The following is a 21,706-nucleotide window of genomic DNA, read 5'->3' on the forward strand; positions in this document are numbered from 1 at the left end:
TAGTGTGGCAACATTAGAGAGGGTACTGTGAGCAGCTCCTATCCCCCAGAATATAAACACATCTGCTCTCTGTGGACTAATGTGCCATAGCATGCAATTTTGCGCTACGTAAACTCATCTTGAATATACACTGTGGATATTCTCCTTTGAATACTGGATAATTATTCCCATAACACTGCTTAACTCTGTCACCATTATTGCTGATGTTCTTTCAACAATGCTACAAGATAAATTAATGCTAGCAATGATTGATGTAGAATTGCCAAATGAAGCATTGCAAGGAAAAATCCAGGTCTGGGTACCCTCCTGCTTTTGTCTCCTCCACATCTCATTTTTCCTCTTACCAATTTAAGCAACCATAGAATAATCTAGGTTGGAAAAAAACATTGAGCTCATCAAGCGCAACCATCAGATCATTGAGTCAAATCCTTCCTAAGATGTTTGTACCGCCATTTTGGTTTCCCAGCATTGTCTATTGATAAGTAAACCCAAAGATGGATCTCTACAGTCCAGGCAATCTCATAAACATCCAAGTTTGCTTGGTACCTAACGTATCTACCACACTATTCCTGAGCAGTTCCTTTCTGCAGAAAAACTTAAATTCTATCTCCCTTACAAAGTCTCTACTTCATTGATTATTAGTGATTGCTGCAAGTCTGTGCTAAACCATACCGCCAATTTCCACTAGTGCTAACTCTGCTGAAACACAGCATTTCCTATCCACCACCACAGCCTGAATTCTTGCTGAAGGTTCTGTAATGCCATCTAGAGCATCTCTTCCCTTTCCCCCTCAAACTCAAATCTGAAGGAGTTTGTTCCACCTGCACACATTGTCATCTGTTAGAAAGATAGAAAGTTCTGGAAAAAGTTTTGATTCTGTAGGACTATTTAGATGACAACATTATTCACTTAAATCATTCAAGAATGTAGAAGAAAATTTACTGCGTCAGAGGCCTCTTTCAAAGGAGAACTGCACAATGTTGTAAAATAACATAAGTGAAGTACAGTAGGAACCTATCTGGCTGGTTATATGCTAGCTCAGGTATGCAGGTAACAGTAGAAGTTGGCAATATTAACCCATATATGATGGTAATGGAACAGATAATGAAAATGCATGTTGATTTTCAGCCAATGCTGACGCCTGTGCTGCCACAACTACATAATAATTGCCAAATAGGTTGTTTGAAATGAGTTAGGGTAAGTCTCAGGAACAATGATCAATGTGGGAAAATGATGATGCTCCAGACTGATGATGACCAGGCCCTCAGAGGAGCATTTTGTCTTGCTCATTGGAATCCATTCCATGGCAACGTATGCTAACTACTTGACAGACATTTTTGTCTTGTCACACCTTGCAGTTCACATCAGTTCACTACAGCATTTACACACCTCATCTTAATTAAAATTCTGCATTCATTTCCAGTATAAAATACATTGTATTCGTAAGAATCCCTTTTCTGAAATTACTTCTCTAATTATTGCATACATTTCATTATGATTAGCTAGTTGCCAGTGGAGAGAGATGTTAATAATTGTACTTCACTAATGATTTTGTTGTGATAAAAATGTGTCCACTAAATTTGAAAGGAAATATTTAGCAATTTTTCAAGAGCAATTTTATCAGTTTATCATATAAGAGTATTACATTTAGAGTTTTAGATGTTTCTCATACCAAGATTTGTCTACATTAATGAAATATTTAGATTAACCTTCAGCTCTCACAGTTATTTCGCAATGTATTCAGGCTGTGCTGTTGACCAACCAAATTTGAGTTAGCTACCCATGGCCTTTAGCAGTATTTCAGAGCACAAATACCCTCGAGTCTACTGCGTTCAGAGCTGAGTACTGTTGAGCAGGTAAGAGGATCCAATTCCAAATTACTTCCACCACAAGTGGCACAAAATAAAAAGGAAAAGGCAGGAAATAGGCAAATTGTTTTCTTTCCCAAAAAATGAAGAAGTGGGCCACTGCACGGGAGAGTTAATGATTAATAGGCAATGGAATTCTCACAAAGCATTGATAGTTCTGTCCTTTTTCTCATCTATCGGCAGATTTTGGCAGTCAATTACCCAGCTCTCATTCAGACAAAGAAGAAATGAAAAGTCTGCAACTTCTCTCTATTTTGTTGATTTCTTGGATTATCATCCCAACAAATATACATGGAGGAAAGAAAAAAGGTAATATTCCTTCCAACATAATGATTTACTTTATTTGAAATGTTTGTTATGAAATGTAATAGCATTGAATACCCAGCAATCAACAAGTTCGAATGCTTTTCTTGTTTGTTTGAGAGTGTTCCCTTAATACATATATACATATATAGCTGTCTCTGATTATTGGAAAATATAGTTGCTGGTAATGAAAATAAAACTTTCTCAATTGAAATCTATACATTCCAGTATAGTCTTCAGGTAGATTGACCTTTAACAAAACTTCTGCTAAAGGCTATATTAAAAATGCATTAGTTTGAAACTATACACTGAGCTGGTCGCAGTTACAGTCCTCTTGGTGTGGAAGCATTCCATTCAGTCTCTTGCTATGAATAAAAATCTCTAGCTGTCTGACAAAGTTGAAGTTTTCAATTTCTGAACTGTCTTTCACTTCAAGTGAGCGATAATTCTTGAGTGAAAGGGAGGTATCTGTGCTATGTTTATTTGGTGAGAGAAATACTGTAGTACTGTGGAAGATCTTTACAGGATCTTTATCATTTACATTGTTGGGGTTTTTTTTGTTGTTGTTGTTGGGGTTTTTTGTTTGTTTGTTTGTTTGTTTGTTTTGTTTTTGGTTTTTTTTTTACATTTTCTGTGCCTGTGATAGTACACATTAAGACAGTACCCACGAGATTGCTGCACTAGGACAATGCATCACAACTGTTTCTTAAATCTCTCTGTTGTGCCTGACAAAGACAGTTTCATTGCTGCCCTCACTGCTAAGCTGTATGTTGCAACTGTTGGTTTTCCTCCTTATCTGACTTCATTTCTAATACTGGAGGGGTTAAACGTAACTTTTTCCTCAGCTGGAAGTAAAACAAGATTAGCTCATTCACAGAAGCGTCACTTATTTTAGTAACTGCATTTCGCATTTATGTTAATTCCTGTTAACAGTCATAAAAGCAATTAGCTATAAAAATGCCTATATATAATTGGCACAGACCACTTTTCTTTGATTCTGCACACTAAACTTCACTTGGGGTTTCATTTTGAGGAATATGAAATCTTGATCTAAAACACAATGAGAACTATATATTTCAAACAATGTCATAACTTGGCTCCCCATGGCAGCAAGGCCTGCACACCTCTGTGTAAGCTGCTAAATCTTAGCAAGATAGTCAGAAATCTTCATCAGATTCTGTATGTTTAAGAGAACCAAATCATAGCTCTCATCTCATGCCAGCTCACACTCTACTACCCTCACAGTCTGTGGCACTCTTACAGCAAGGTCAGCCACTTCACTCGCTCTGTCTCCCTTTCCCCTCATGACCTAGTACTGCCATCTCAGTGTGCTTGTTTGCTCACTGCTGCTGTAGCTTCAACTCTAGCTTGTGGGCTGCAAAAGACTGCTCGCACATCATCTTAGCACTAGTACAGTCACCTAAATGATAGTGCATTGAAACAAAGTCTGTGACTTAAGAAGCAACTCAGCTACATTGGGAAAATTTTGGAAAGAAAATGTCTGGAATATGTTCTTACAGAGCCTAAGTAGCTCTGCTGCTGATAGTCAGAAGTTTAAAGGCCCTGGTAATTCCATGATGTTGAAGTGAGACTTTCATCTCCTTTAAGTCTTAAATCAGTACAACTAATTCTAGGAATATGTTTACATTAAAGCCATCTTTTGTCCCTTCCCCAGTCCAACAGCTACACTGGCTTTGTGCAGGAGCTGGTATAGATGATCTCACAGAGCTCTGCCCCATTGCTGCAGATGATCTGTCTGCATAGCTCAGATAGTTCTATGATCAAAGCAGTTCCACCTAGCACCAATCTCAGTGAGGTAGATATGTGAGCCACAACAGAACAGTAGCAAAGCATTAAACTTCACTAAGGAAGGGCAGTGTGGATTTTAACCTTTTGTGAGAGGCCTTTTAAGTAAAGACAGCTTCCAGTAAGCATGGTACATGTTGCACCTAAATATTCTGAAGCTTGCTTGTTCCTACCTTAGCAGAAACTACAGCAATAAACAGACATTATGGAGACACAAGGCCTTCTGAAAGCTGTGACTGGCATGTAATTTTGGCATAAACAATTGCCTATAAAAGAACCATCCATTAAAAGAATAATCAGTCTGTACGTCCCCCTCAGTTGTTTGCACTCAGTTATTTGCACTCTGCAAATAAACTCTGCTTCAATTCTTTTCTGTAGTGGTCTACTCATCTGCGTGGTAAAATAAATTACATTTACTATAGCTAGGTATATGCAAAGCTTTTTCTTCAAATTAAATAATTTATGTTTATGTCTATATTACAGGTTCTTAATTTACAGTTTCGTAGAATAAGATGGATTGCATAACATATTTAAAACACATATAGAAGCTATTAAAAAGCTACAGAGTGCTTCTGAAATGCCAGTGTTCTCTTGTATATTTACATAGCTGGAAAAAAGATGTTGCTTTTTTTTTTTTTTTTTTTTTTTTTTGCAAATGTTCATTATCTAAATACAGCATCCCACGAAAAGACTAGAAATAACCACCTCAAAAAAAAAAAAAAAAAAAAAAAAAAAAAAACACAAACAAAACAAAGCTAATTTTTTCTTTTAGAAACGGAATGGAAATAATATGGAAAAAGTATTTTAACATAAGCTCTCATTTACTTTGATTCTTCTCCAAGAAAAATAAAATTCCATCGCTAGGTGTGGTGGAAATGCTAAGTCGTGGCTTGAACCAGTGATTGAGAACCTGGTGGGAAGGCAAGGCCAACCCAGGGGAGTTCACGAGTGTGCAATGCAACACACTGAGTGACTGGAAGGAGTGAAGCCAGGATTAGCCCCTCCCCAGACCTAATTTAAGGGTTGGCAGTGGTGGCAGGGGCACCTCTACAGGAATTGCTGCATGCCTAGGGCCTTCTGAAGATAAGCACATTCTTCTATTTATGTGCCCACTGCTGTTGTGTTTGAGCAAATCCTCACTTCCTGTGTCCTGGGATCTTGCTGCTCTCCTGTCCTTGTTGTGCTTTCCATTGCATTACGCTACATGGGAACATATTTTAATATGCCACCGCATTGTTCAGATCAGAGGAACTCAGTAGCTGACAGAAATGCATACAGTCTGCGCTTTTGATGTGAGGGAGTCACAGCTGGCTGTTTAGCTGGACTTTTGTGTCCAAAAGTGAGTGTAACACCTTTAGGATTATAAAATACACCATGGAAATAGATTATGCTGGAACTTCAGTTATTATTTTTTTGTTATTCTCCAATCATATTATAGCTAGAGACATAAGAGATTTGTTAGGAACATCAAATTCTCCAAAGCCTATGTAGAACTCCTTAGTAAAATGCACTGTACATGGAGTATTCTGAACAAGTACCAAGATAATTGTTTCTACATGAAGCTGAAAAAATACTAGCAATATAAGAGACTTTCAGGATATTTAAAAGCTGTTTGAATTGCAGAAAGAAATCAAAAGTCTGCTAAGATGATATGATGACCTTTAACACTGAAGGTGAACATCACTTCCACCAGCTTAGAGTTCTTAAGAGTTCACAATAAATACTAAAGATTAAATAATTTTCCCTGAAGTGTATTCACTGTAATAATGACCTGCGCCCTAACTTTCCACTCATTCTATGTGATTTGGGTACTGTGTTATCTGATACTAGCTGACAGCAGAACAGAGACTAAAGCCAACAAACTCAGAGGACACAAGTGATCCAGTCTACTAGTTTGAGAGTTAGAATTTGCCAGCACAGACTGAAAGCAAACTCTATTCCTTACCTCAGACAGAATGGCACAGTGATCTCTTTCTCTGATTTAAACTCCTTAGCTAGCATGTTTTGCAACTACAAGTTCAAACTCAACTTGGTCAGGTTCATTCATTCTTAAAGAAAATACTTTTGTTTTCTTATTTTGTTGTACAGCCCACGTTACACAACTTCATTTTGAAAAGACAGTAATGCCTAATATGTGTGGAGGTTTGGCATTAGCAACAGGGTTGCATTGGAGCAGTGCTACAATCCTGATGATGTAGTTCATAAGAGCGTATGGTCCCTGGGGTGGCCTGAGCACAGTGACCTTTTTCCTATATGTTAGCTAGAGTTAGGAGACTTTTCACTGAAGCTAAGACATACTCATACAATAGGATAGCTTGGCAGCAGGTGGACAGACCAGCAGCTGCTTCCAAAAAGCATGATTAAGATTTCCTGGCAGCATTTGTAATAACTCATGAAAGAGACAGAAGGGGACATCTATCTGCACATGCCAAGAACGGGTGATAAATTTTCCTGCTTTGGCAACAGGCCAAATGTGAATTACAATTCTTTCTACATAAAATTTATGCTTTTGATTCAAGCAAAGAAAAAAAAATTACCACATTTGCACTCAGTAGCCTCTTCCAATGAGACACTGGAACAAGTTGCCCAGCGAGGTTATGGATGCCCCATCCCTGGAAGCATTAAAGGCCAGGCTGGGTGGAGATGTGAGCAACCTGGGCTAGAGGAAGGTGTTCCTGCCAATAGCAGGGGGTTGGAACTAGGTGATCTTAAATACCTTCCAACCCAAACCATTCTGTCGTTCTAGAAAAAAAAAAATAAATCACATTTTGAAAAGCTGATTGTACATCTTACGCTCATGGATGGTGCAGGGAAATGGAAAATGCAGTAAACCAATATCTTTTCTCAAACTGTGCAGGTAGCTGCTCACTCAGTCCAGAACTGTGCACCTGAGCAAGTCAGATCGACCAGCTGAGGCAGACAAACAAATATTCTTTCACTGATTTTTGGAATGCCCTTTAACAATAAAAGCCAAAATGCATCTAAGAGCACAAGTTACGGCAGGTTAAGAAGCTAACAAATGCAACAGCCTAATCAAATACTTATTTTAATAGAGGAGCAGGGCTGGCATTCCATGTCCATCCACCTCTAAAGAAACCCAAGGCCTTCAACACCTGATTGTGTTGGTTTTGTTTTTTTTATTTTTAAATTTAATCTGTCTTCTGAGATGACAGGTGAGACTTCAAAATCTTTTGAAGTAAAAGGGAAAGGTTGTAATTAATGATACATTTAGTGACATTAACCACTTAAACAACCCTTGCTTCATTCTCTGGTGGCAATTAATTCACAAGCCACTTTGCTTGTCGCAAAACAGCTTGGAAACGGATCCTGTTTGAAAAATAGTACTATTTTTTTTCCTGGTCATCTTCTTTTTTAGCTGGATTGGTTTCCTCATTTTGTTCGCTGTGTAACTGAGCAAAAAGCTGTAACGGGACAATGATGGGGATCCATGGGAGGCTAAGAGTGAGTAGCAGGCATCAGGATGGGGATGGATCTGCTTAGAGTTGCTCCGGTAGCACTGAAACCAAATGACTAATGAGGAACTAGAGACTCCAGTCAAGGAGTCCCCCTTTTAAGGTTTACTTCACCAGAAGAAAAAAATCAGAAAATAAACCTAATAACAACTCATGTAAATTTAATGTAAAATAACTGTATGTTTATTTTCTGTCTAGTGTTATTTACACAGGAAATATCTAAGGCAATCTCCTTGAAAATGCATTTATTTTCTGCACCTCTCACAAACTATTAGCCAGATAAAATAAAAATCTCACACCTCAGAGCTTTTTGGGAACTTGTTCAAATTAAAGCTTTGATTTCCTTCAGACTCAGTACATATTTCAGCAAATTAACCATGAAAAAAGGCCCAAAACCAGATAGAAAATGTTTAACTATGAATAATTCAAATCCTATTCTAATTGCTTTCCTAATATTATTTCTTGCTTTAACAAGGCTATTTAGCTAGAAGTACAAATCCCTCTAATAATGAAATTGGAAATCGGGGTAGCATTTTTGTGAGATGTCTGTCTTTTCCTTTTTTTGCTTCCTCAGCATCACCCACTTAGCTAATTGTATACAAACACTGAACAGAACCGTGAAGGCATAAGCATCCCTAATCAGACGTGTGCACTGAAACAAAATCTCTACCCTTCAAGGACAGGGTAAATTCTGTTAGGCATTTTAAAGCCAAGGCAGGTCACTGAAGTTATTATTAGCTCAAATTAGCACTCCCACAAGCTGTTGAATTCTTCACCTGCAGCCAAAAGGCACTCAATATGGTGCAGAATTTGCTAATATCTTTGAAAGAATGAGAGAAGTAGCTCCTCTTTAGAAACATAGAATAGACTTTTGATAAAATTATAGCTGATCTATGTACCAAATGGTCTACAGAAGCAGGAATATAATTGATGAAATTGTTCCAAAGCAAAATAATTATAAATGCCTAAACAGAAACTTAACAAGAAAAAAGATGACATCTGACCTTACTAATGACAGTGGTGCTATAAATTTATACTTTCTGACAGGCTACTTTCAGACAAATAATTCATACCTCCATCTCAGCTACAACACTATTCTTTTATATTAGTGATTTATATAGGAATTTGAAGACAAGTCTGTATAAAAACTGAGTTCCTCCCTCTTGTGAACAGTCCCCACTCCCACCAAGAATTACAGAGATCTGAGCTGACTCACAGAGCTCCAAAGATAATGCTGATTCTAATTTGAAACAGGTTAAGAACTGATGAAAGCCCAGTAAGCCATCACTTTTGTATGTTAGGCGCATCTCTAACAAACTACTGTAACAAAGAAGCCTGACAGTAATGTTCATTAGTAAGAAGCACTTCTACTTTTAAGATAGAATATTAGGAGGATATATTTGAAAGAGAGGAGAAAGCAAATGTGTTAAAATCTATTTTGAGTCTACAAGATAATCCACAGTATGACTGACACCTAGTGATAAATTTTCTACAAAAAGTGAAATTGTAACAGGAGGTGAAAAACAGAGTATTATGAAAAATAAGACTAAAAATATTTTTTTACACAACCTAATAAATAGGAACCTGGCACCTAACGGATTTAACTCCGAACCACGCCATCATTCTCTAAAGGAAGATGGAGAAAACAATGAAGTCTGAAAAGATACAGGCAAATTGCTTTCCTAATTACTGCTCCTCACAAAAGCAGAGAGAGTCTAAACGCTGCCAAATTTGCAAAAGGGCTGAAGCCCAGCACAACTGGACACACGTGTGCCCTGAGCCAGTCCCCAGGTAGCTCAGCATCAGATCGGGGGTTGCCCATGCCACGTTCCTATTTGTGTCTTTCACTAGGAGGAAAGTGTGCAGCTCCACCACAAACTTCATTTGCCACTGCATTTTCGTATTCATTTTCATGCAGCCAATGTCAAATAATAGAGCTGGAAATAAGGCCTGTAAGATACCCACTGGTCACTGCAGCACAACACACCAGGCACTGTGGCTGCAGCACTTAACTAGGTCCTTTCAACTGTGCCATGCTAAAATTTTACAGAACATCACAGCTCCAAAGCACCTGTAATATTAATGGTCACAACCTTAGCACAATCAGTTTTATTATCTCTATTTTAAATGAGATACCAAAAAATACAATTGAACCAAGATTCAGGTACTATCAGACAGTACTCAGTGACAAAAATGGAATCCAAACCTCTAACTTCACGGTCCCATTCCTGAAGACATTATTTTGCCATTTTCTTTGTTAATCTACAGACAGCATTGCATTTCTTCTACAACTAACATACAGGTATCATCAGAATACAGGTCTTTACCCTTGGTAATACTACCTTTTGGAAGATGAATAAAGGTTATTACTGTTCTATGGTACCACTTTTTTAACAGGAACTGCCCTGAACTGAGCTTATCAGTAGCCACAAATGAAATCTGTCATTGTCAGAATTAATCAATAATGGGTCTTGCAGCAGAATCTGAAACAATGAAATGAAAATGCACTTAATCATTGTATTTGTAGATTCTTACCATTCAAAAGCAACTTCATAAGATCTTTTAATTAAAAGTGAATAGTTGACACACTGAGCAAGACTTGGAATTTTTTTTAAGCTATGTTACATCAAATCTATACAATACTGTTCCTTTTTAAAATATTTACAGTGTGTAAATTAATTATATGGTCTGTTGGCTGACACACCTAAAACAAACATGTTATAATTTTTATTTTAGCACTGTGAAACTGAATGAAGCTGGTGAGAGAATCTTATAGTCAGAAAAATATTTTGTTCTGGTAACAATACTAAAAATGCAAGTTTTCCCCTCTTGATGGTATGTCTAGAAAACGTTTATATAGAACAATTTCTACTTCTTTGCTTAAGAAAGTTTCCCCATTACCTTAGAAACACAACACTCAAAATGGAGTGGTTTTTCACTGTCTCCAACTCATATCTCTCCTTGCCAGCTACTCCTTGCTCCTGCAATCTCCCTGCAAGGCACACCCTAATTGCAGCTTGAACTGCAAACCTTCCCACCCTGAGCCATGCACCCAGCTGCTGCAGCTCTGTGACTCACCCCCAGGCAGTTCATGCATTTTTCCTTTTTGGAAGGCTTGTGTTTGACACTGATAAAAAAAATAGAAATGTGAAGACAACAGCTGTACATGAATGTAGGGTCACAGAAACCAGTAGATTCCTGCTGGCAGACACCCTATGCCTACCTGCCACCACACATGCTTTCCAGTGTCATTCCCTTTCATTGCAGGAGCTTTGGAGAGTACCTGGAACTGTAGGAAGAAAGAAATCTAATCTTCACAGTCAGGATTTAGGCTCATTTAAAATATCTTTGAAACGTGGCCATGTCCCAAAAAAAGTCTGTCAGTTCAAGTTCGATTCTTCCTAACCCTGTTTATAGATTGGAACTCCTTCACCTCACACTCACTGAGTATCTTGCGAGCAACATTTTATTTTTAGAAGATTCTTTTGCCTGACAGTTTTGCAGACTCTACTCAACCAATCTCCTGACAGATTCAAATTAAAAACATGATCATTAAATACAGAGAAGTATTTTGTTCTGTCATAATCTTTGGCTGCCTGGAACATCAGAAGCTGTTATAAAGAAACTGATAAAGAAACTGAAGAAAGATACATAGAAGTTTGTCTGCATTAATTAATCTGCTGCAAGACGGCTTTTAGAGAAAGGCCTATCCAAGGCAACTTTAAGGCAGCCTGTGTAAGATTTCATTTAAAGAGACGTTTATTCTCTTGTTCCAGCTCTCATCGGCTCAGACTGCAATTCTGATTTCTGTGGCTCCTGTCCTTACTTTCTCCAAAGCACCCAGAGGTTACTGCCCTCAGTAAACAGGTCCTGTGACTCACATCAAACAGTCTGTAGGATTTACAGCTCAAGTAAATCAGGAACAGGAAAAGACAATTCAGGGTTCTTGTAATGAACCCTTTATTTTGCTGAGCAAAATTTTATCAGAGGTGCCATAAGTTTTCCTGTGTCTCCGGACTTCAAAGGCCAGTATTTCTTTCCCCACAAAATACTGTCTTTCTTTCAGTCCTGCTGAAAGTTAGCTTCACATTCACACTGGCAAACAGATCAACTATTGAGTTCTCTCAGAAGACTTATTTTATCCTATGAATCAGCAGCATCTTCCTTAGATGCCCTCTCCCCAGATCACATGCACAACAGTATCACATGGATAACCACTACAGCATTTTGTCTGGATGCATAATATCCAGTGAACAAGCCTGAGGCATGTCTGGACCAAAACCAACTCAGCAGTAGCAGTATTTACACTCATAAAAGAACATATTCATATTTCAAAGCTTGATCAGCATTTGATTTATGCCGCTGGGTGGAGTTATCTTTCAAAGTGGCACAGAGCAAAGCACAACACCGCTGAGCTTAGGCAGGAGAGGTGAGAGGGCCGAGGACTGCTGGTGAAATGGATGTGAGTACCATGACGAGAATACCTACATTGCACATTCCGCATATGGTGGGTTGTCCCAGCATGTTCCCTGCATGCTGGCCAAACCCTCACTTTGCTGACGTCTTCACACCTTGCAGAGCCAAGGACAAGATTAGGAAAACTCACTCAACTGCACTCTGTTGCCTGGGAGATTTAGAATAGTTCAGTGCTTAACAACAGCGCTGAACAATTCTCTATTCTAGAATGAAATGCTACAGGGAACTTCTTTGTGTGTTATACTATCATTCTACGTTCAGTAGAACATAACAGTTACTTGATTGGAGGAATCAGGGAACAGAATTACAGAAGATATTTTGGAGCAGCTCACGATGCATCACTCCCCCACATATAGCCCTAGGCAGCCTCTGCCCTTTGGGATGCTGTTGTGCTGCAGATACTCAGCATGCTTCCTGTCCAGAGGAATACATGGTCCAAACAGAACTCATTGTAGCAAGGTTATGAACTAGTTTTCATGTTTTCTTTGCAAGTCACTGAAAAAAAAGAATAAGAAACCTGTGAATATATACATATGTATGTATGTGTCATTTCCCATTCTGCATTCATTCCAGCTCCAACACAGACTGGCCTGAGAATTTACAGCAGAAAGCAATATCCCTTTAAAGTTTTAGGAACAAACAATAGACTAAGCCATTTCAACCTGGATTTCAGTATAGCAGAAAAACAGCTTGACAGACTTCAGCTGTGAACTTCTGCCTAATACAAGACTGTTACAATCAGAAAGATTAACACGGTGGAAGGGCAATACAGGAGTATGTAACAGCAAAGGGACCAGCACAGATGTCATAGGATGGTATTTCAAAGCAAAAGCAAAGGTGCTCACCCACTCCAAAGATCTAGGCTCACAGAAAAAACTCCATGAGGGAGAGATCTCCAACCAGAGAACCTTCCCATGACAGTCAGCTCTCCAATGAGGTCTAAGAGAGGTGCAGCCAGGCTCCACCCCTCCCAGTCACACAGCTGAATTGCCTTCACCTGTGCTCCCAGGGCTGACCAGGTCCTTTCCACAGGTGCTCACTCAGTGGTTCAGGCTGTGACTCAACAGTTACCAAAGACAAGATTAACTTCTTTCCCCTTTGTGTCATTTTCCAATTCTCATGCAATATAAAAGGATATTTTAATTATATCAAGAATTTGGAGGAAAATATTTAAACAGTGTATATCTTCTTCCACAAATATTTCAGGCATGTAACTTAGGTAAATGACTTTTCAATATCTGAAATGCATCAGGAAATGCTGAGCTGGGAGGGCTGTACTGGAGACACAGGAATCCTACAGCAAATGTGAAACAAACTGGTATATCAGTTCCACTGGTGACCATCCTACAGATGACAAACGAATCTGACAGATATGAAACAACCAGAATGATAAAGCTTAGGAATAATGGAAAGTTGTGCTTTTTGTTTGTTTGTTTGTTTTTGTTTTCATTTTGGTTCTAGCTAAAATTGCAAAAATGCTGAAGGACTATGAGAAATGCAGCCCCTGTGATATCTCTTGCCTTATTTCTGGGATGCTCCCAGCATGTTCCAAAGTTCAAAGCCTGAAATGCTGGGATATACACACAAACACACAAAATAACCTCAGTTATTTTAGTTCAGTTCGTTGTGGCAGACAGGGAAAGTGCAGCTGGCAAAAGTGGGTGAATGTTTCCTAGGATGGTTTTACAAAATAAGCCATCGTGCCAGAGATTGTGTCACTCCTTGCAAAGCTCTTACATCAGCCAATCTTTAGTTATCTGGAAAAACAACCTGTTGAGCTAAGGTGGGACAGAACCTCTCCCAATACAGAAACCTATGCGTGTGACAGGGTGGTAATAATTGGTTAATTAACAAAAAAACCCCAAAGTAATCCTCCACTCCTACAGCCCAAAAGCCCTTGTCCAGGACTAAGTAAATTGCAAAGCCATGAATAAAAGAAGCAATAATGTTGTGAAGGCAGTACACTTCGTACAAAATGAACATTCATTTTAAGTAATAATCCTTACTATATTTCAGTGAACGTGTCCCAAAGGAGGACTACTAACACAGAGCACCAGCTCAGATTAGACACAACATCACAGAAGCAACACTTATTGAAAAGGACAGAAAATCTGCAGTATAAAGTTAGAATTCAAAATACTTATAGTATAAACACTATAATTACATAACAGCATAATTACATTTAATTACCTGAAAGGTTAGCAAAGAAGTACTAAAAATAAAGGAAACTTCAGTTAATGGAAGGCTTTGCTGATAGGTTGGTCAGGTTCAGGTAGAAGAGAATGTTTTCTCTTTTTTAAAAAATATCATTCAATGCGAATCCATGGAGAAAATTATGGGAGTTATTAAATTCAATGTAGAGGAGTAATTGATGGACCTAATTCAAAGTGGACTGAGCAGAGAGCAACTTCTCCTGCTTGCAATGCCAGTTATTTAGTTTAGGCTGTCTCCAATAAATCCGAACAAAATCCATGTTTCTGCTGTAAAATGGGATGAAGAAGAAAGAGGAGAAATAGCTTCACTACTTTCATTTCTAACAACTGACCTAGGCCCCATGGAAGAGGTGTGATACACCTCCAGCTGATAGCTACAGGAGCCTGAAAAGCAAGCAAGATTGACCAGTGTTCAATACAGATGTGAGTAGAGTATCTATTAACAGGTACACACTTTTTTGGAGAGGAAAACAACAACAAACAATCAAACCAACCAACAAATAGAAAAGCACCAAATAACCAAACACGAGAAGCTGATTTAATCACTAAATGCAATCACAGCAGTGCAAAGTCTATAACAGTAGACTCAGTGCGAAGAACGGATTAATAGATAGCAGCCAATATGTTCTCCTCATGCAGTTTGGGTTTATTTTAAATTCTCATGTTGTCTGCATTGCCAGGCTGAACTAGGAACACTCAAAATGCACAGATCAGCAAGGATAGCACCAGATTAAAATTTGAGTGTGGGGTGATGGGAAGGGTGCAGGAAGGGTGCACAATTGTCTTTTTTCTTTGGCCCTATTTTCTTCAATTAGCTTGGTAGAAGTTGCTTTTATACATAATTCAGCTATCAAAATCCACTTTTGTCACCTGCTGTTAAAAATCATCTTTTTCTTCCTTTTTTTTACTGTAAGATTTTACAGAGTAAATAAAAATAGCTGCTTTGGTAACTTGTCAGCATTTTGGAGCTGAAATGAATTCAGCCTTTTAGTGCAAAGTAAAATAAATGTAACTTCTCAAATCTTATTGAGAAATGCCTACTTAATATTCCTAGAAAATTAGCAATCCTTCTAAAAATAGGAAAATAACAGAACTTACTGTGCAGTGACTTTACTTAACCTCTATTTTCTTATAAAATTTACATTTCTTAAACATTCCAAGTCAAATAATTTCATCATTTCTTATTTACCTGAACTTCTTGCTGGGAAGTACCAGCCCTCATTACCAAATATCATCAACAATAAAAGTTACTCTCTAGATGTCTGTTTAGATAACGATGTTTCCCTAATGTTTATATCATGCTTACCTTCCTTGTTTTCTTCACGTGCTTTTCCATCAAAATCAGTATGGTTCTGAGTACACACAACACTCAGCTTCCATTGAAGTTTGTAACAGCTGTAGCAGTCATAATACTCCGTTATCACACGGTTCAGATTTTTGAATTTCTGAAAGCAGAGACATGGCAGAAAGATGCCACTCAATAATTCTTCCTTGTAAAAGCCATCGCTGGGAACTTTCACAGCAACACGTAGTCACAAAACTGCTAAGTTGGTGCTCAGTGAAATGGAACGCAGCAGCAACCTCCAAAAGCTACATTTCATTTCTGCTGTGGACTATGGCTAAGCTCACCTGTTCATTTAATATAAAATTTCCCTAGTTTCCTTCAAATCTATTACCCAACAGTTTCAGTCTAGTAAGAGCTATTTCTGCGATGAATTATTTTTTTCTAGACATTGTGTGAAGAAGAAATTGATCTAGGGTCTAGACACAGTAAAAAAATTATGGCTAAAAACGTTTTTCAGCTTTTTAAAGAGCTTTTTACCAATCTTAATCAACATTTTTTTGTCATTTCCTGCCAGTAAAGGGCAGAAAACAGTCTTTCCTGATTTCCAGAGTTAACAATTATATAGCAGTTGAAAAATCCCAAAATCCATACTATTTTTATTAAGTTTATGGGCGTCTGATAAACCCAGCCTGACTGCTGCACCATTAGAATACTTGGGTTGTTGGAGCATTCCTGTTGATTTTTCTGTGTGTTTTTCAACAGAGTCGCCAAAGGCAATCTGAGAAGAACTAGATAGTGAGTAGCAGAGGTGCCCCACTGGCATAATGCTGTGGGATTCACTCAGCAGCATTCACTGCTACACCACTAGCTGTAAAAAAACTAGCTGTGGGTGACATAACGATGCTGGTGGTATTCAGTTTGTTTGTTTGTTTGTTTTGTATCAGAAGAGAAATGCCATTTTAAGCCCAAAGGCAGACAGGAATAAACTTGGCTGAAGCTGGCTCTGCAATGGACAAAGGCCATGCTGACAGAGCAGCTTCTCTGGTTTGTCTGGGATCTCATATCAACATATTTTGTCTATTTCAATATCAAGGTGCAGCTGACATTGAAACACTGACATCATTCCAGCTTAAAAAACAATCCTCAAACTGACATCATTTCTCTTATCATAACCAACTATAATGAAAAAGCAAGCAGAGCTGATTTTAAAACTTTTATGTGTTCTCCATATGTGAGGTCATTGAGGGGAGACTGGAGTCTAGAACTCACATCAGTGACAGAATGGATTTCCTACATGGAGTAGCATGCACAGCTTCCTTTCGGACAAAACACACTGGTCTGTTTAGTTGCTTTAGAACAGGAGAGGGAAGATTTCAGTTGGATATTTGAGGACATGGATTTGCTGAGTCTATATAAAACGGCTCAATACAATCAAAGGCCATAGTGTTTTGTAAAGCAAATATTAAACTCAGCTTTTTTTTTTTTCAAATGATGAAGAAACTAACTTGAATGTTTGCTGGATATTAGCACAGCTCTACAGAGATACACCAAAGGAAAAAGGGAATTACGTTCTGAACTGGATAAAGAAAGCAAGATGATGTGTTCTATGTGCATTATAGCATTACCATCTGCGACTTGTCCACGTAAACTATGATAGATTATTATACTTTTTTTTTTTTAAATAACAATTCAGCTCTGAGGACTCTAAGCTGAACTCAGATATAAGGACAAATAGCAAAGTGAGTAAATTAATCTACTTGGTGTTTCAGGTATGACAGAAGCAAATGATTATGTTTATCTGTGTAACCTTTTGACTGTGCTACCAAGTTGGATACTAGAGATGAAACAAATGAAGGTTTACAGAGACAAAAGAGCACACTGAGATAATTACAGAGCTTTCTGTAGCTTAACGAAAGGGAAAAATTCAAAATTATTTTTGGCTACAGAAATTTATATGTTGCTTGCTGAGAATATGACAGTATAATGCATAGGCTCTATTTGTAGCTGTATAATTTCCGTATCTCCATACTACAGAGAAAAGACTCTAATATTCACAGTAGGATTGAGAGTGTTACATACAAACCAATTTATCTGACGTACTTTTCAAAAATCAAAAAAATCAAAAATTCTCTGAAGTGGTCTTCTGGAAGGTATTGATTCACTGCATGTGTGTCTCATGCTGTGAACAAGCATCCTTTTTCAAGCCAAAGGTAACTGCCTATAGCCCTCTCCCAGCTATTCATCATTTCCCAAAAGCTACCATTTTATCTAACACATGCAGTCCATCAGTTCAAGTAAGCATCCCCTAGTTTGCTTCAAGCAAAATAAATTAGGTTATTATAAACAGTTAAAACACGTGATTTGAGGCTGTCTATCTTATTTTGCTTGCAACAAATAGGCAGTGAAGCACTGACAACAGGACTTAAGGATGGTAATCTCTGTCTGGTGGGAGGTAATAAAAAGCTGGAGGTGGTAACCTCTTTGCTGGCACAGATAGATGGATGCAGTTGAGCATGTGCATCCCCTATCATATATGCTCCTTAAGTACTGGTATTCCAGAGCAGTTACGTGCTCTGAATCTTGTTCAGATCTTTACATATAAAGGAGATTCTGCATCCAAATAGCTTTGTGTCTATTGTTACAAGACAAAAACAAAAACCAAGCAACCAGAAAGGTTGTGATTTTTCTGCAAAGTGAATTTAAATATAGCAAAACGTCATTCTGGAAAAGGAGAACTTTTAAGGAAGATGTACTGTTTTATAAGAAGATATAAGAAGATATGTCTCCCATTTTGAGTCTTTAATTCTACATATGAATAGCAGTCCCTCTTTCTTTGCCCTACAAAATATGACAGATTCTAGACATGCCAAGTCGAATCAGGAGCATGACTTAGTGCTATAAACACCACCTATGCACAATATGGAAAAGCATCTTTTGAGAGACTATAGCAGTTATGAGGGCAATGCAAAAATTGAATTCTTAGGCAGAAATTCCATTCTGCACAGAGGGATAATCTCCATGTTTGCACATTTATGGTTTCTCCTTGTCAGACCTTACGACCTTGTATTTACAGAGAACTTTATGATACTCTGATCTGCAACTGTGTCCAGTTGTTGCCATACCCTCTGGAGAACCCCTGTTTCTACCCACAGTTTTACAGGATCAGGCGCCTGGTTCAGCCTCCCTTTTTCTTGCATGTCTGAATGCAACTAACTGGGCATGGGCATATAGAGTAGCCATTGGGATTTTACTCACACAGCCATTCTTATGATTGATTGTATGATAATTCTTATTACACACCTTAGAATCATAGAACAGAATCATAAAATCATGATGGTTGGAAAAGACTTTTCAGACCACCTAGTCCAACTGTCCACCTACCGCCAATATTGCCCACCGTGCTCCTTAGTACTTCACCTACACCTTTGGCACACTTATAGGTCACACAGAATGGTTGGAAAGATGCATCATTCTAACACTGTTCTAGTCCTTATTGTACATTAGCCATGTTCAGCAAGGGCAGCTACTTACCAAGTAGCAAAAATGGCTATCTGGCCGAGCAGCTGACACACTGATCTCTCTTCTGGGCAACTAAATATTAGAGACTGTGATTTCTCGATTGATAACAAACCGTTATTTCCCCCACATTGAACTCATAAGAAGTTTTTGTTCTGCTATGTCCCCTCTAAAGCATTAAAGAGGAATGTGATTCCAGCTGTTTCATTGGGTTTTCTCAGCTACTTCCATGAAGCCAAACATGACTTGTAATCGTGTGAAGAATTCATAAGTTTTGAGCCTACGTATTTTGTGCCAGTCAACTGAAGACAGGGGTTATAAAATCAACTTTCCAAGTGCTTTGAAAGATACTTTTTCTTATGCTAATAGATAAGTACAGGAGATTTGAGATGGCTATGTTGATATTTTTAACAGAATAATCATGCACAAATGGAAATGTAAATTTTTAAATAATCATTGCTGTTGGAAGACAAAAATGCTTTATACAAGTCTTTAGGCAACTTCTGTTTTAAATTTCTGTCATGCTTCTCTTTGGAGTTTCAAATGCAGAGTTTCAGGGAGTAAATATCCAATTGATTCTGTGATCTCATTTCTTTCCTACATTGTCTGATGACTTATACTTATCTGACTTCAGCATGTGTAATTTCAGCTTGCTAAGTCTGCAAGCTAATCAAGGGTGATGTGAAAAGTGAGTTTTCACATTGGTGAGTGAACTGAATGAGATGAGCGTGAGAGTCACAGCAGCACTGGTCTGGAACGGGGCCGTAGGACCTCTGAGTTCTCTGCTGTAACCTCCATGGATGTATAATTCCCAGGACCATGCCTTGGCAGCAGTGGCAGCTTAACCAGTACTGTGTGTGTCTCACTAAAACTGAGTGAGTTATTTCCCTACAAAGTATGATGGTGCACATCCAGGCACCAAAGCAGCATACTGCCCCTGCCCAGAAAATCTCAGCAGGGATCCTCACCAGCTGAAAAGCATCCACCACTAGTACCTCTACAAGCAATAATTTCTAATTCTCAGTGTCTCCACTCTCAGTAACATCCTCTTGCTTTTGTTGTTGCTGTTTTTTAAGTAGCTCCAGTCACTAACGGAGATAATCCATCCAGTTAGACTCCGGCTCCCTCAGCCTTTCTTCATAGGAGAGGTGCTCCAGCCCTTTGATAGTCTCTATCTAAGCATTTACACTTAAAAGCAACACACCACAAGCACATAAATTTCAGTTTTACACTAACTGTAATATTTGAAATTGAAAAAATCTCTTTTCTTTCTACATTCCTAAACCACTGCAAAACAGCTGTATAAGGATACCAGGGATTTAATTACGGATGTTGTCCTGACTTTTTCCAGCTAGCTAATGTGTTACCCTTTGGTGGGAAGGTGACTCACTTAGAAGCACTGCAGATCGTAGAATCTGGACATCAAACAGCAGCTTTCTTTCTCTTGTAGTAAAGTGTCAGCAACAAAGTGTTTCGTTTTTTTTGCTGTTTGTTTTTTGAAAGCTATCTTCCATAAGCCTATGTCCTTTACCAGCAGATTTATTCTTTACTGCTGTTGTCTGTTAAACTGAGTAATAGCTATCAGCACTACCTGATTTTTTCTAATACACATTAGAAAACACAGGAATTATTATGATATTTATCTTCATATTATCTGAGTTATTCCCAAAGGTGACTGGTTTGTAACACTGAAGAGGCAGAGCACAAAGCAGAGGTTACAGAGACTAACCTTGTCTGCGACAAACAAGGAAATTAAATTAGTAACTTCACCAACCAGCTAATATCTTATCCACAAGCATACCCCACTGCTTATTTCCCAAGAAGTACTGCTAACTACCTGGGTGCAAGGTACATGCAGATAATTAGCTGGGACGTACCTTGGATAAAACCATTCAGGTTTAGGTGGTCAGCATGCAGTGCTTTAAGCAGTGTCATCTCACGTGATGCACTTACTCAGGGCTCTGTGTGCTAATTCAATTTGGTGATTTACTGTCCTTTCTCTTCTAAGCTATACCCAGGCTACATGCAAACTTGGTGAATCATTCTACTTACTATGGAGCCAAACTCAGCATGATCAAATTCAACATTTGTCGTAGAAGGGATGAGCCCACAATGAGATAACTCCTTATGTCAATCTTACAGGGTAGCTTCCACACGCTGAGATCCAATACTTAGCCAGCTGACTGTCATCTGATTTCCAGCAAAGCAGTTGTAATTCACTAATACCATATGTATACATGTACTGTGCAGTCCATATCACTTCTTGGACATGAAAGAACTTGGAGATCTAAAACCTGTGAACAGTAATAATGCTCAGAAGCTACGTCAGGAGGCAAAGCTGCAAGGGGACTAAAGTTTATAGAGCACTAGGCAGACTCAGGGAGCTCCTGAGGTGAAAGCCCCCAAACCAGTCACAACCCATGAAAGGCACCAAGTGCTCCCAGCTCCCACCGATTTCAAAAGGAAATCTGCAGGCTCTTTGTTAGCCTTGCTGCTGCGTGATCAACTATGAAAAACTTATTTTTCACCATCTGGCAACTGAACTCTTAATTCTTTGTTTGTGCTTTCCGGGCCGTCAGATTTAATATGTCCATTGTTTAATGATCCCATCCTCACCTTTAACAGAGGATTTTTCTGTTACAGAGGATTTTTCTATTTTCATCCCAGCAAATGCCGCAATTGAAATTCTTAAATTTCCACTTCTGGAAGATGAGATTTCAGTAAGTAAAATAGGAACTTCTTTTGGAAAAATTTCATAAATCCAAC

At 38.4% G+C, this 21,706-nt stretch overlaps 1 protein-coding gene and 1 long non-coding RNA gene across 3 annotated transcripts in view; one reads left to right on the top strand and one right to left on the bottom strand.

Moving 5' to 3' along the window:
• The first annotated feature begins 1,755 nt into the window (after window positions 1-1,755).
• Window positions 1,756-21,706, top strand: part of LIPC (lipase C, hepatic type) — a 42,587-nt gene continuing 22,636 nt past the window's right edge. The window contains exons 1-2 of one of the 2 annotated variants that reach the window (XM_052671581.1): window positions 1,756-1,856; window positions 2,052-2,177. In XM_052671581.1, the coding sequence (XP_052527541.1) occupies window positions 2,096-2,177 (82 nt within the window). In that variant the 5' untranslated portion in view covers window positions 1,756-1,856; window positions 2,052-2,095. Of the gene's footprint in view, window positions 1,857-2,051; window positions 2,178-21,706 lie in introns of those variants that run through there. The other variant, XM_052671582.1, reaches the window with a different exon arrangement.
• LOC128075130 (uncharacterized) lies at window positions 9,079-11,332 on the bottom strand. Its single transcript, XR_008203660.1, has 3 exons — window positions 10,674-11,332; window positions 10,529-10,577; window positions 9,079-9,521 (listed from the first exon to the last, which is right to left on the bottom strand). It is a non-coding gene; the product is annotated as an uncharacterized LOC128075130 (long non-coding RNA).

Source organism: Tympanuchus pallidicinctus, unplaced genomic scaffold (genome assembly GCF_026119805.1).
Source record: "Tympanuchus pallidicinctus isolate F22 unplaced genomic scaffold, pur_lepc_1.0 scaffold12, whole genome shotgun sequence".
NCBI classification, from domain to species: Eukaryota; Metazoa; Chordata; class Aves; order Galliformes; family Phasianidae; genus Tympanuchus; species Tympanuchus pallidicinctus.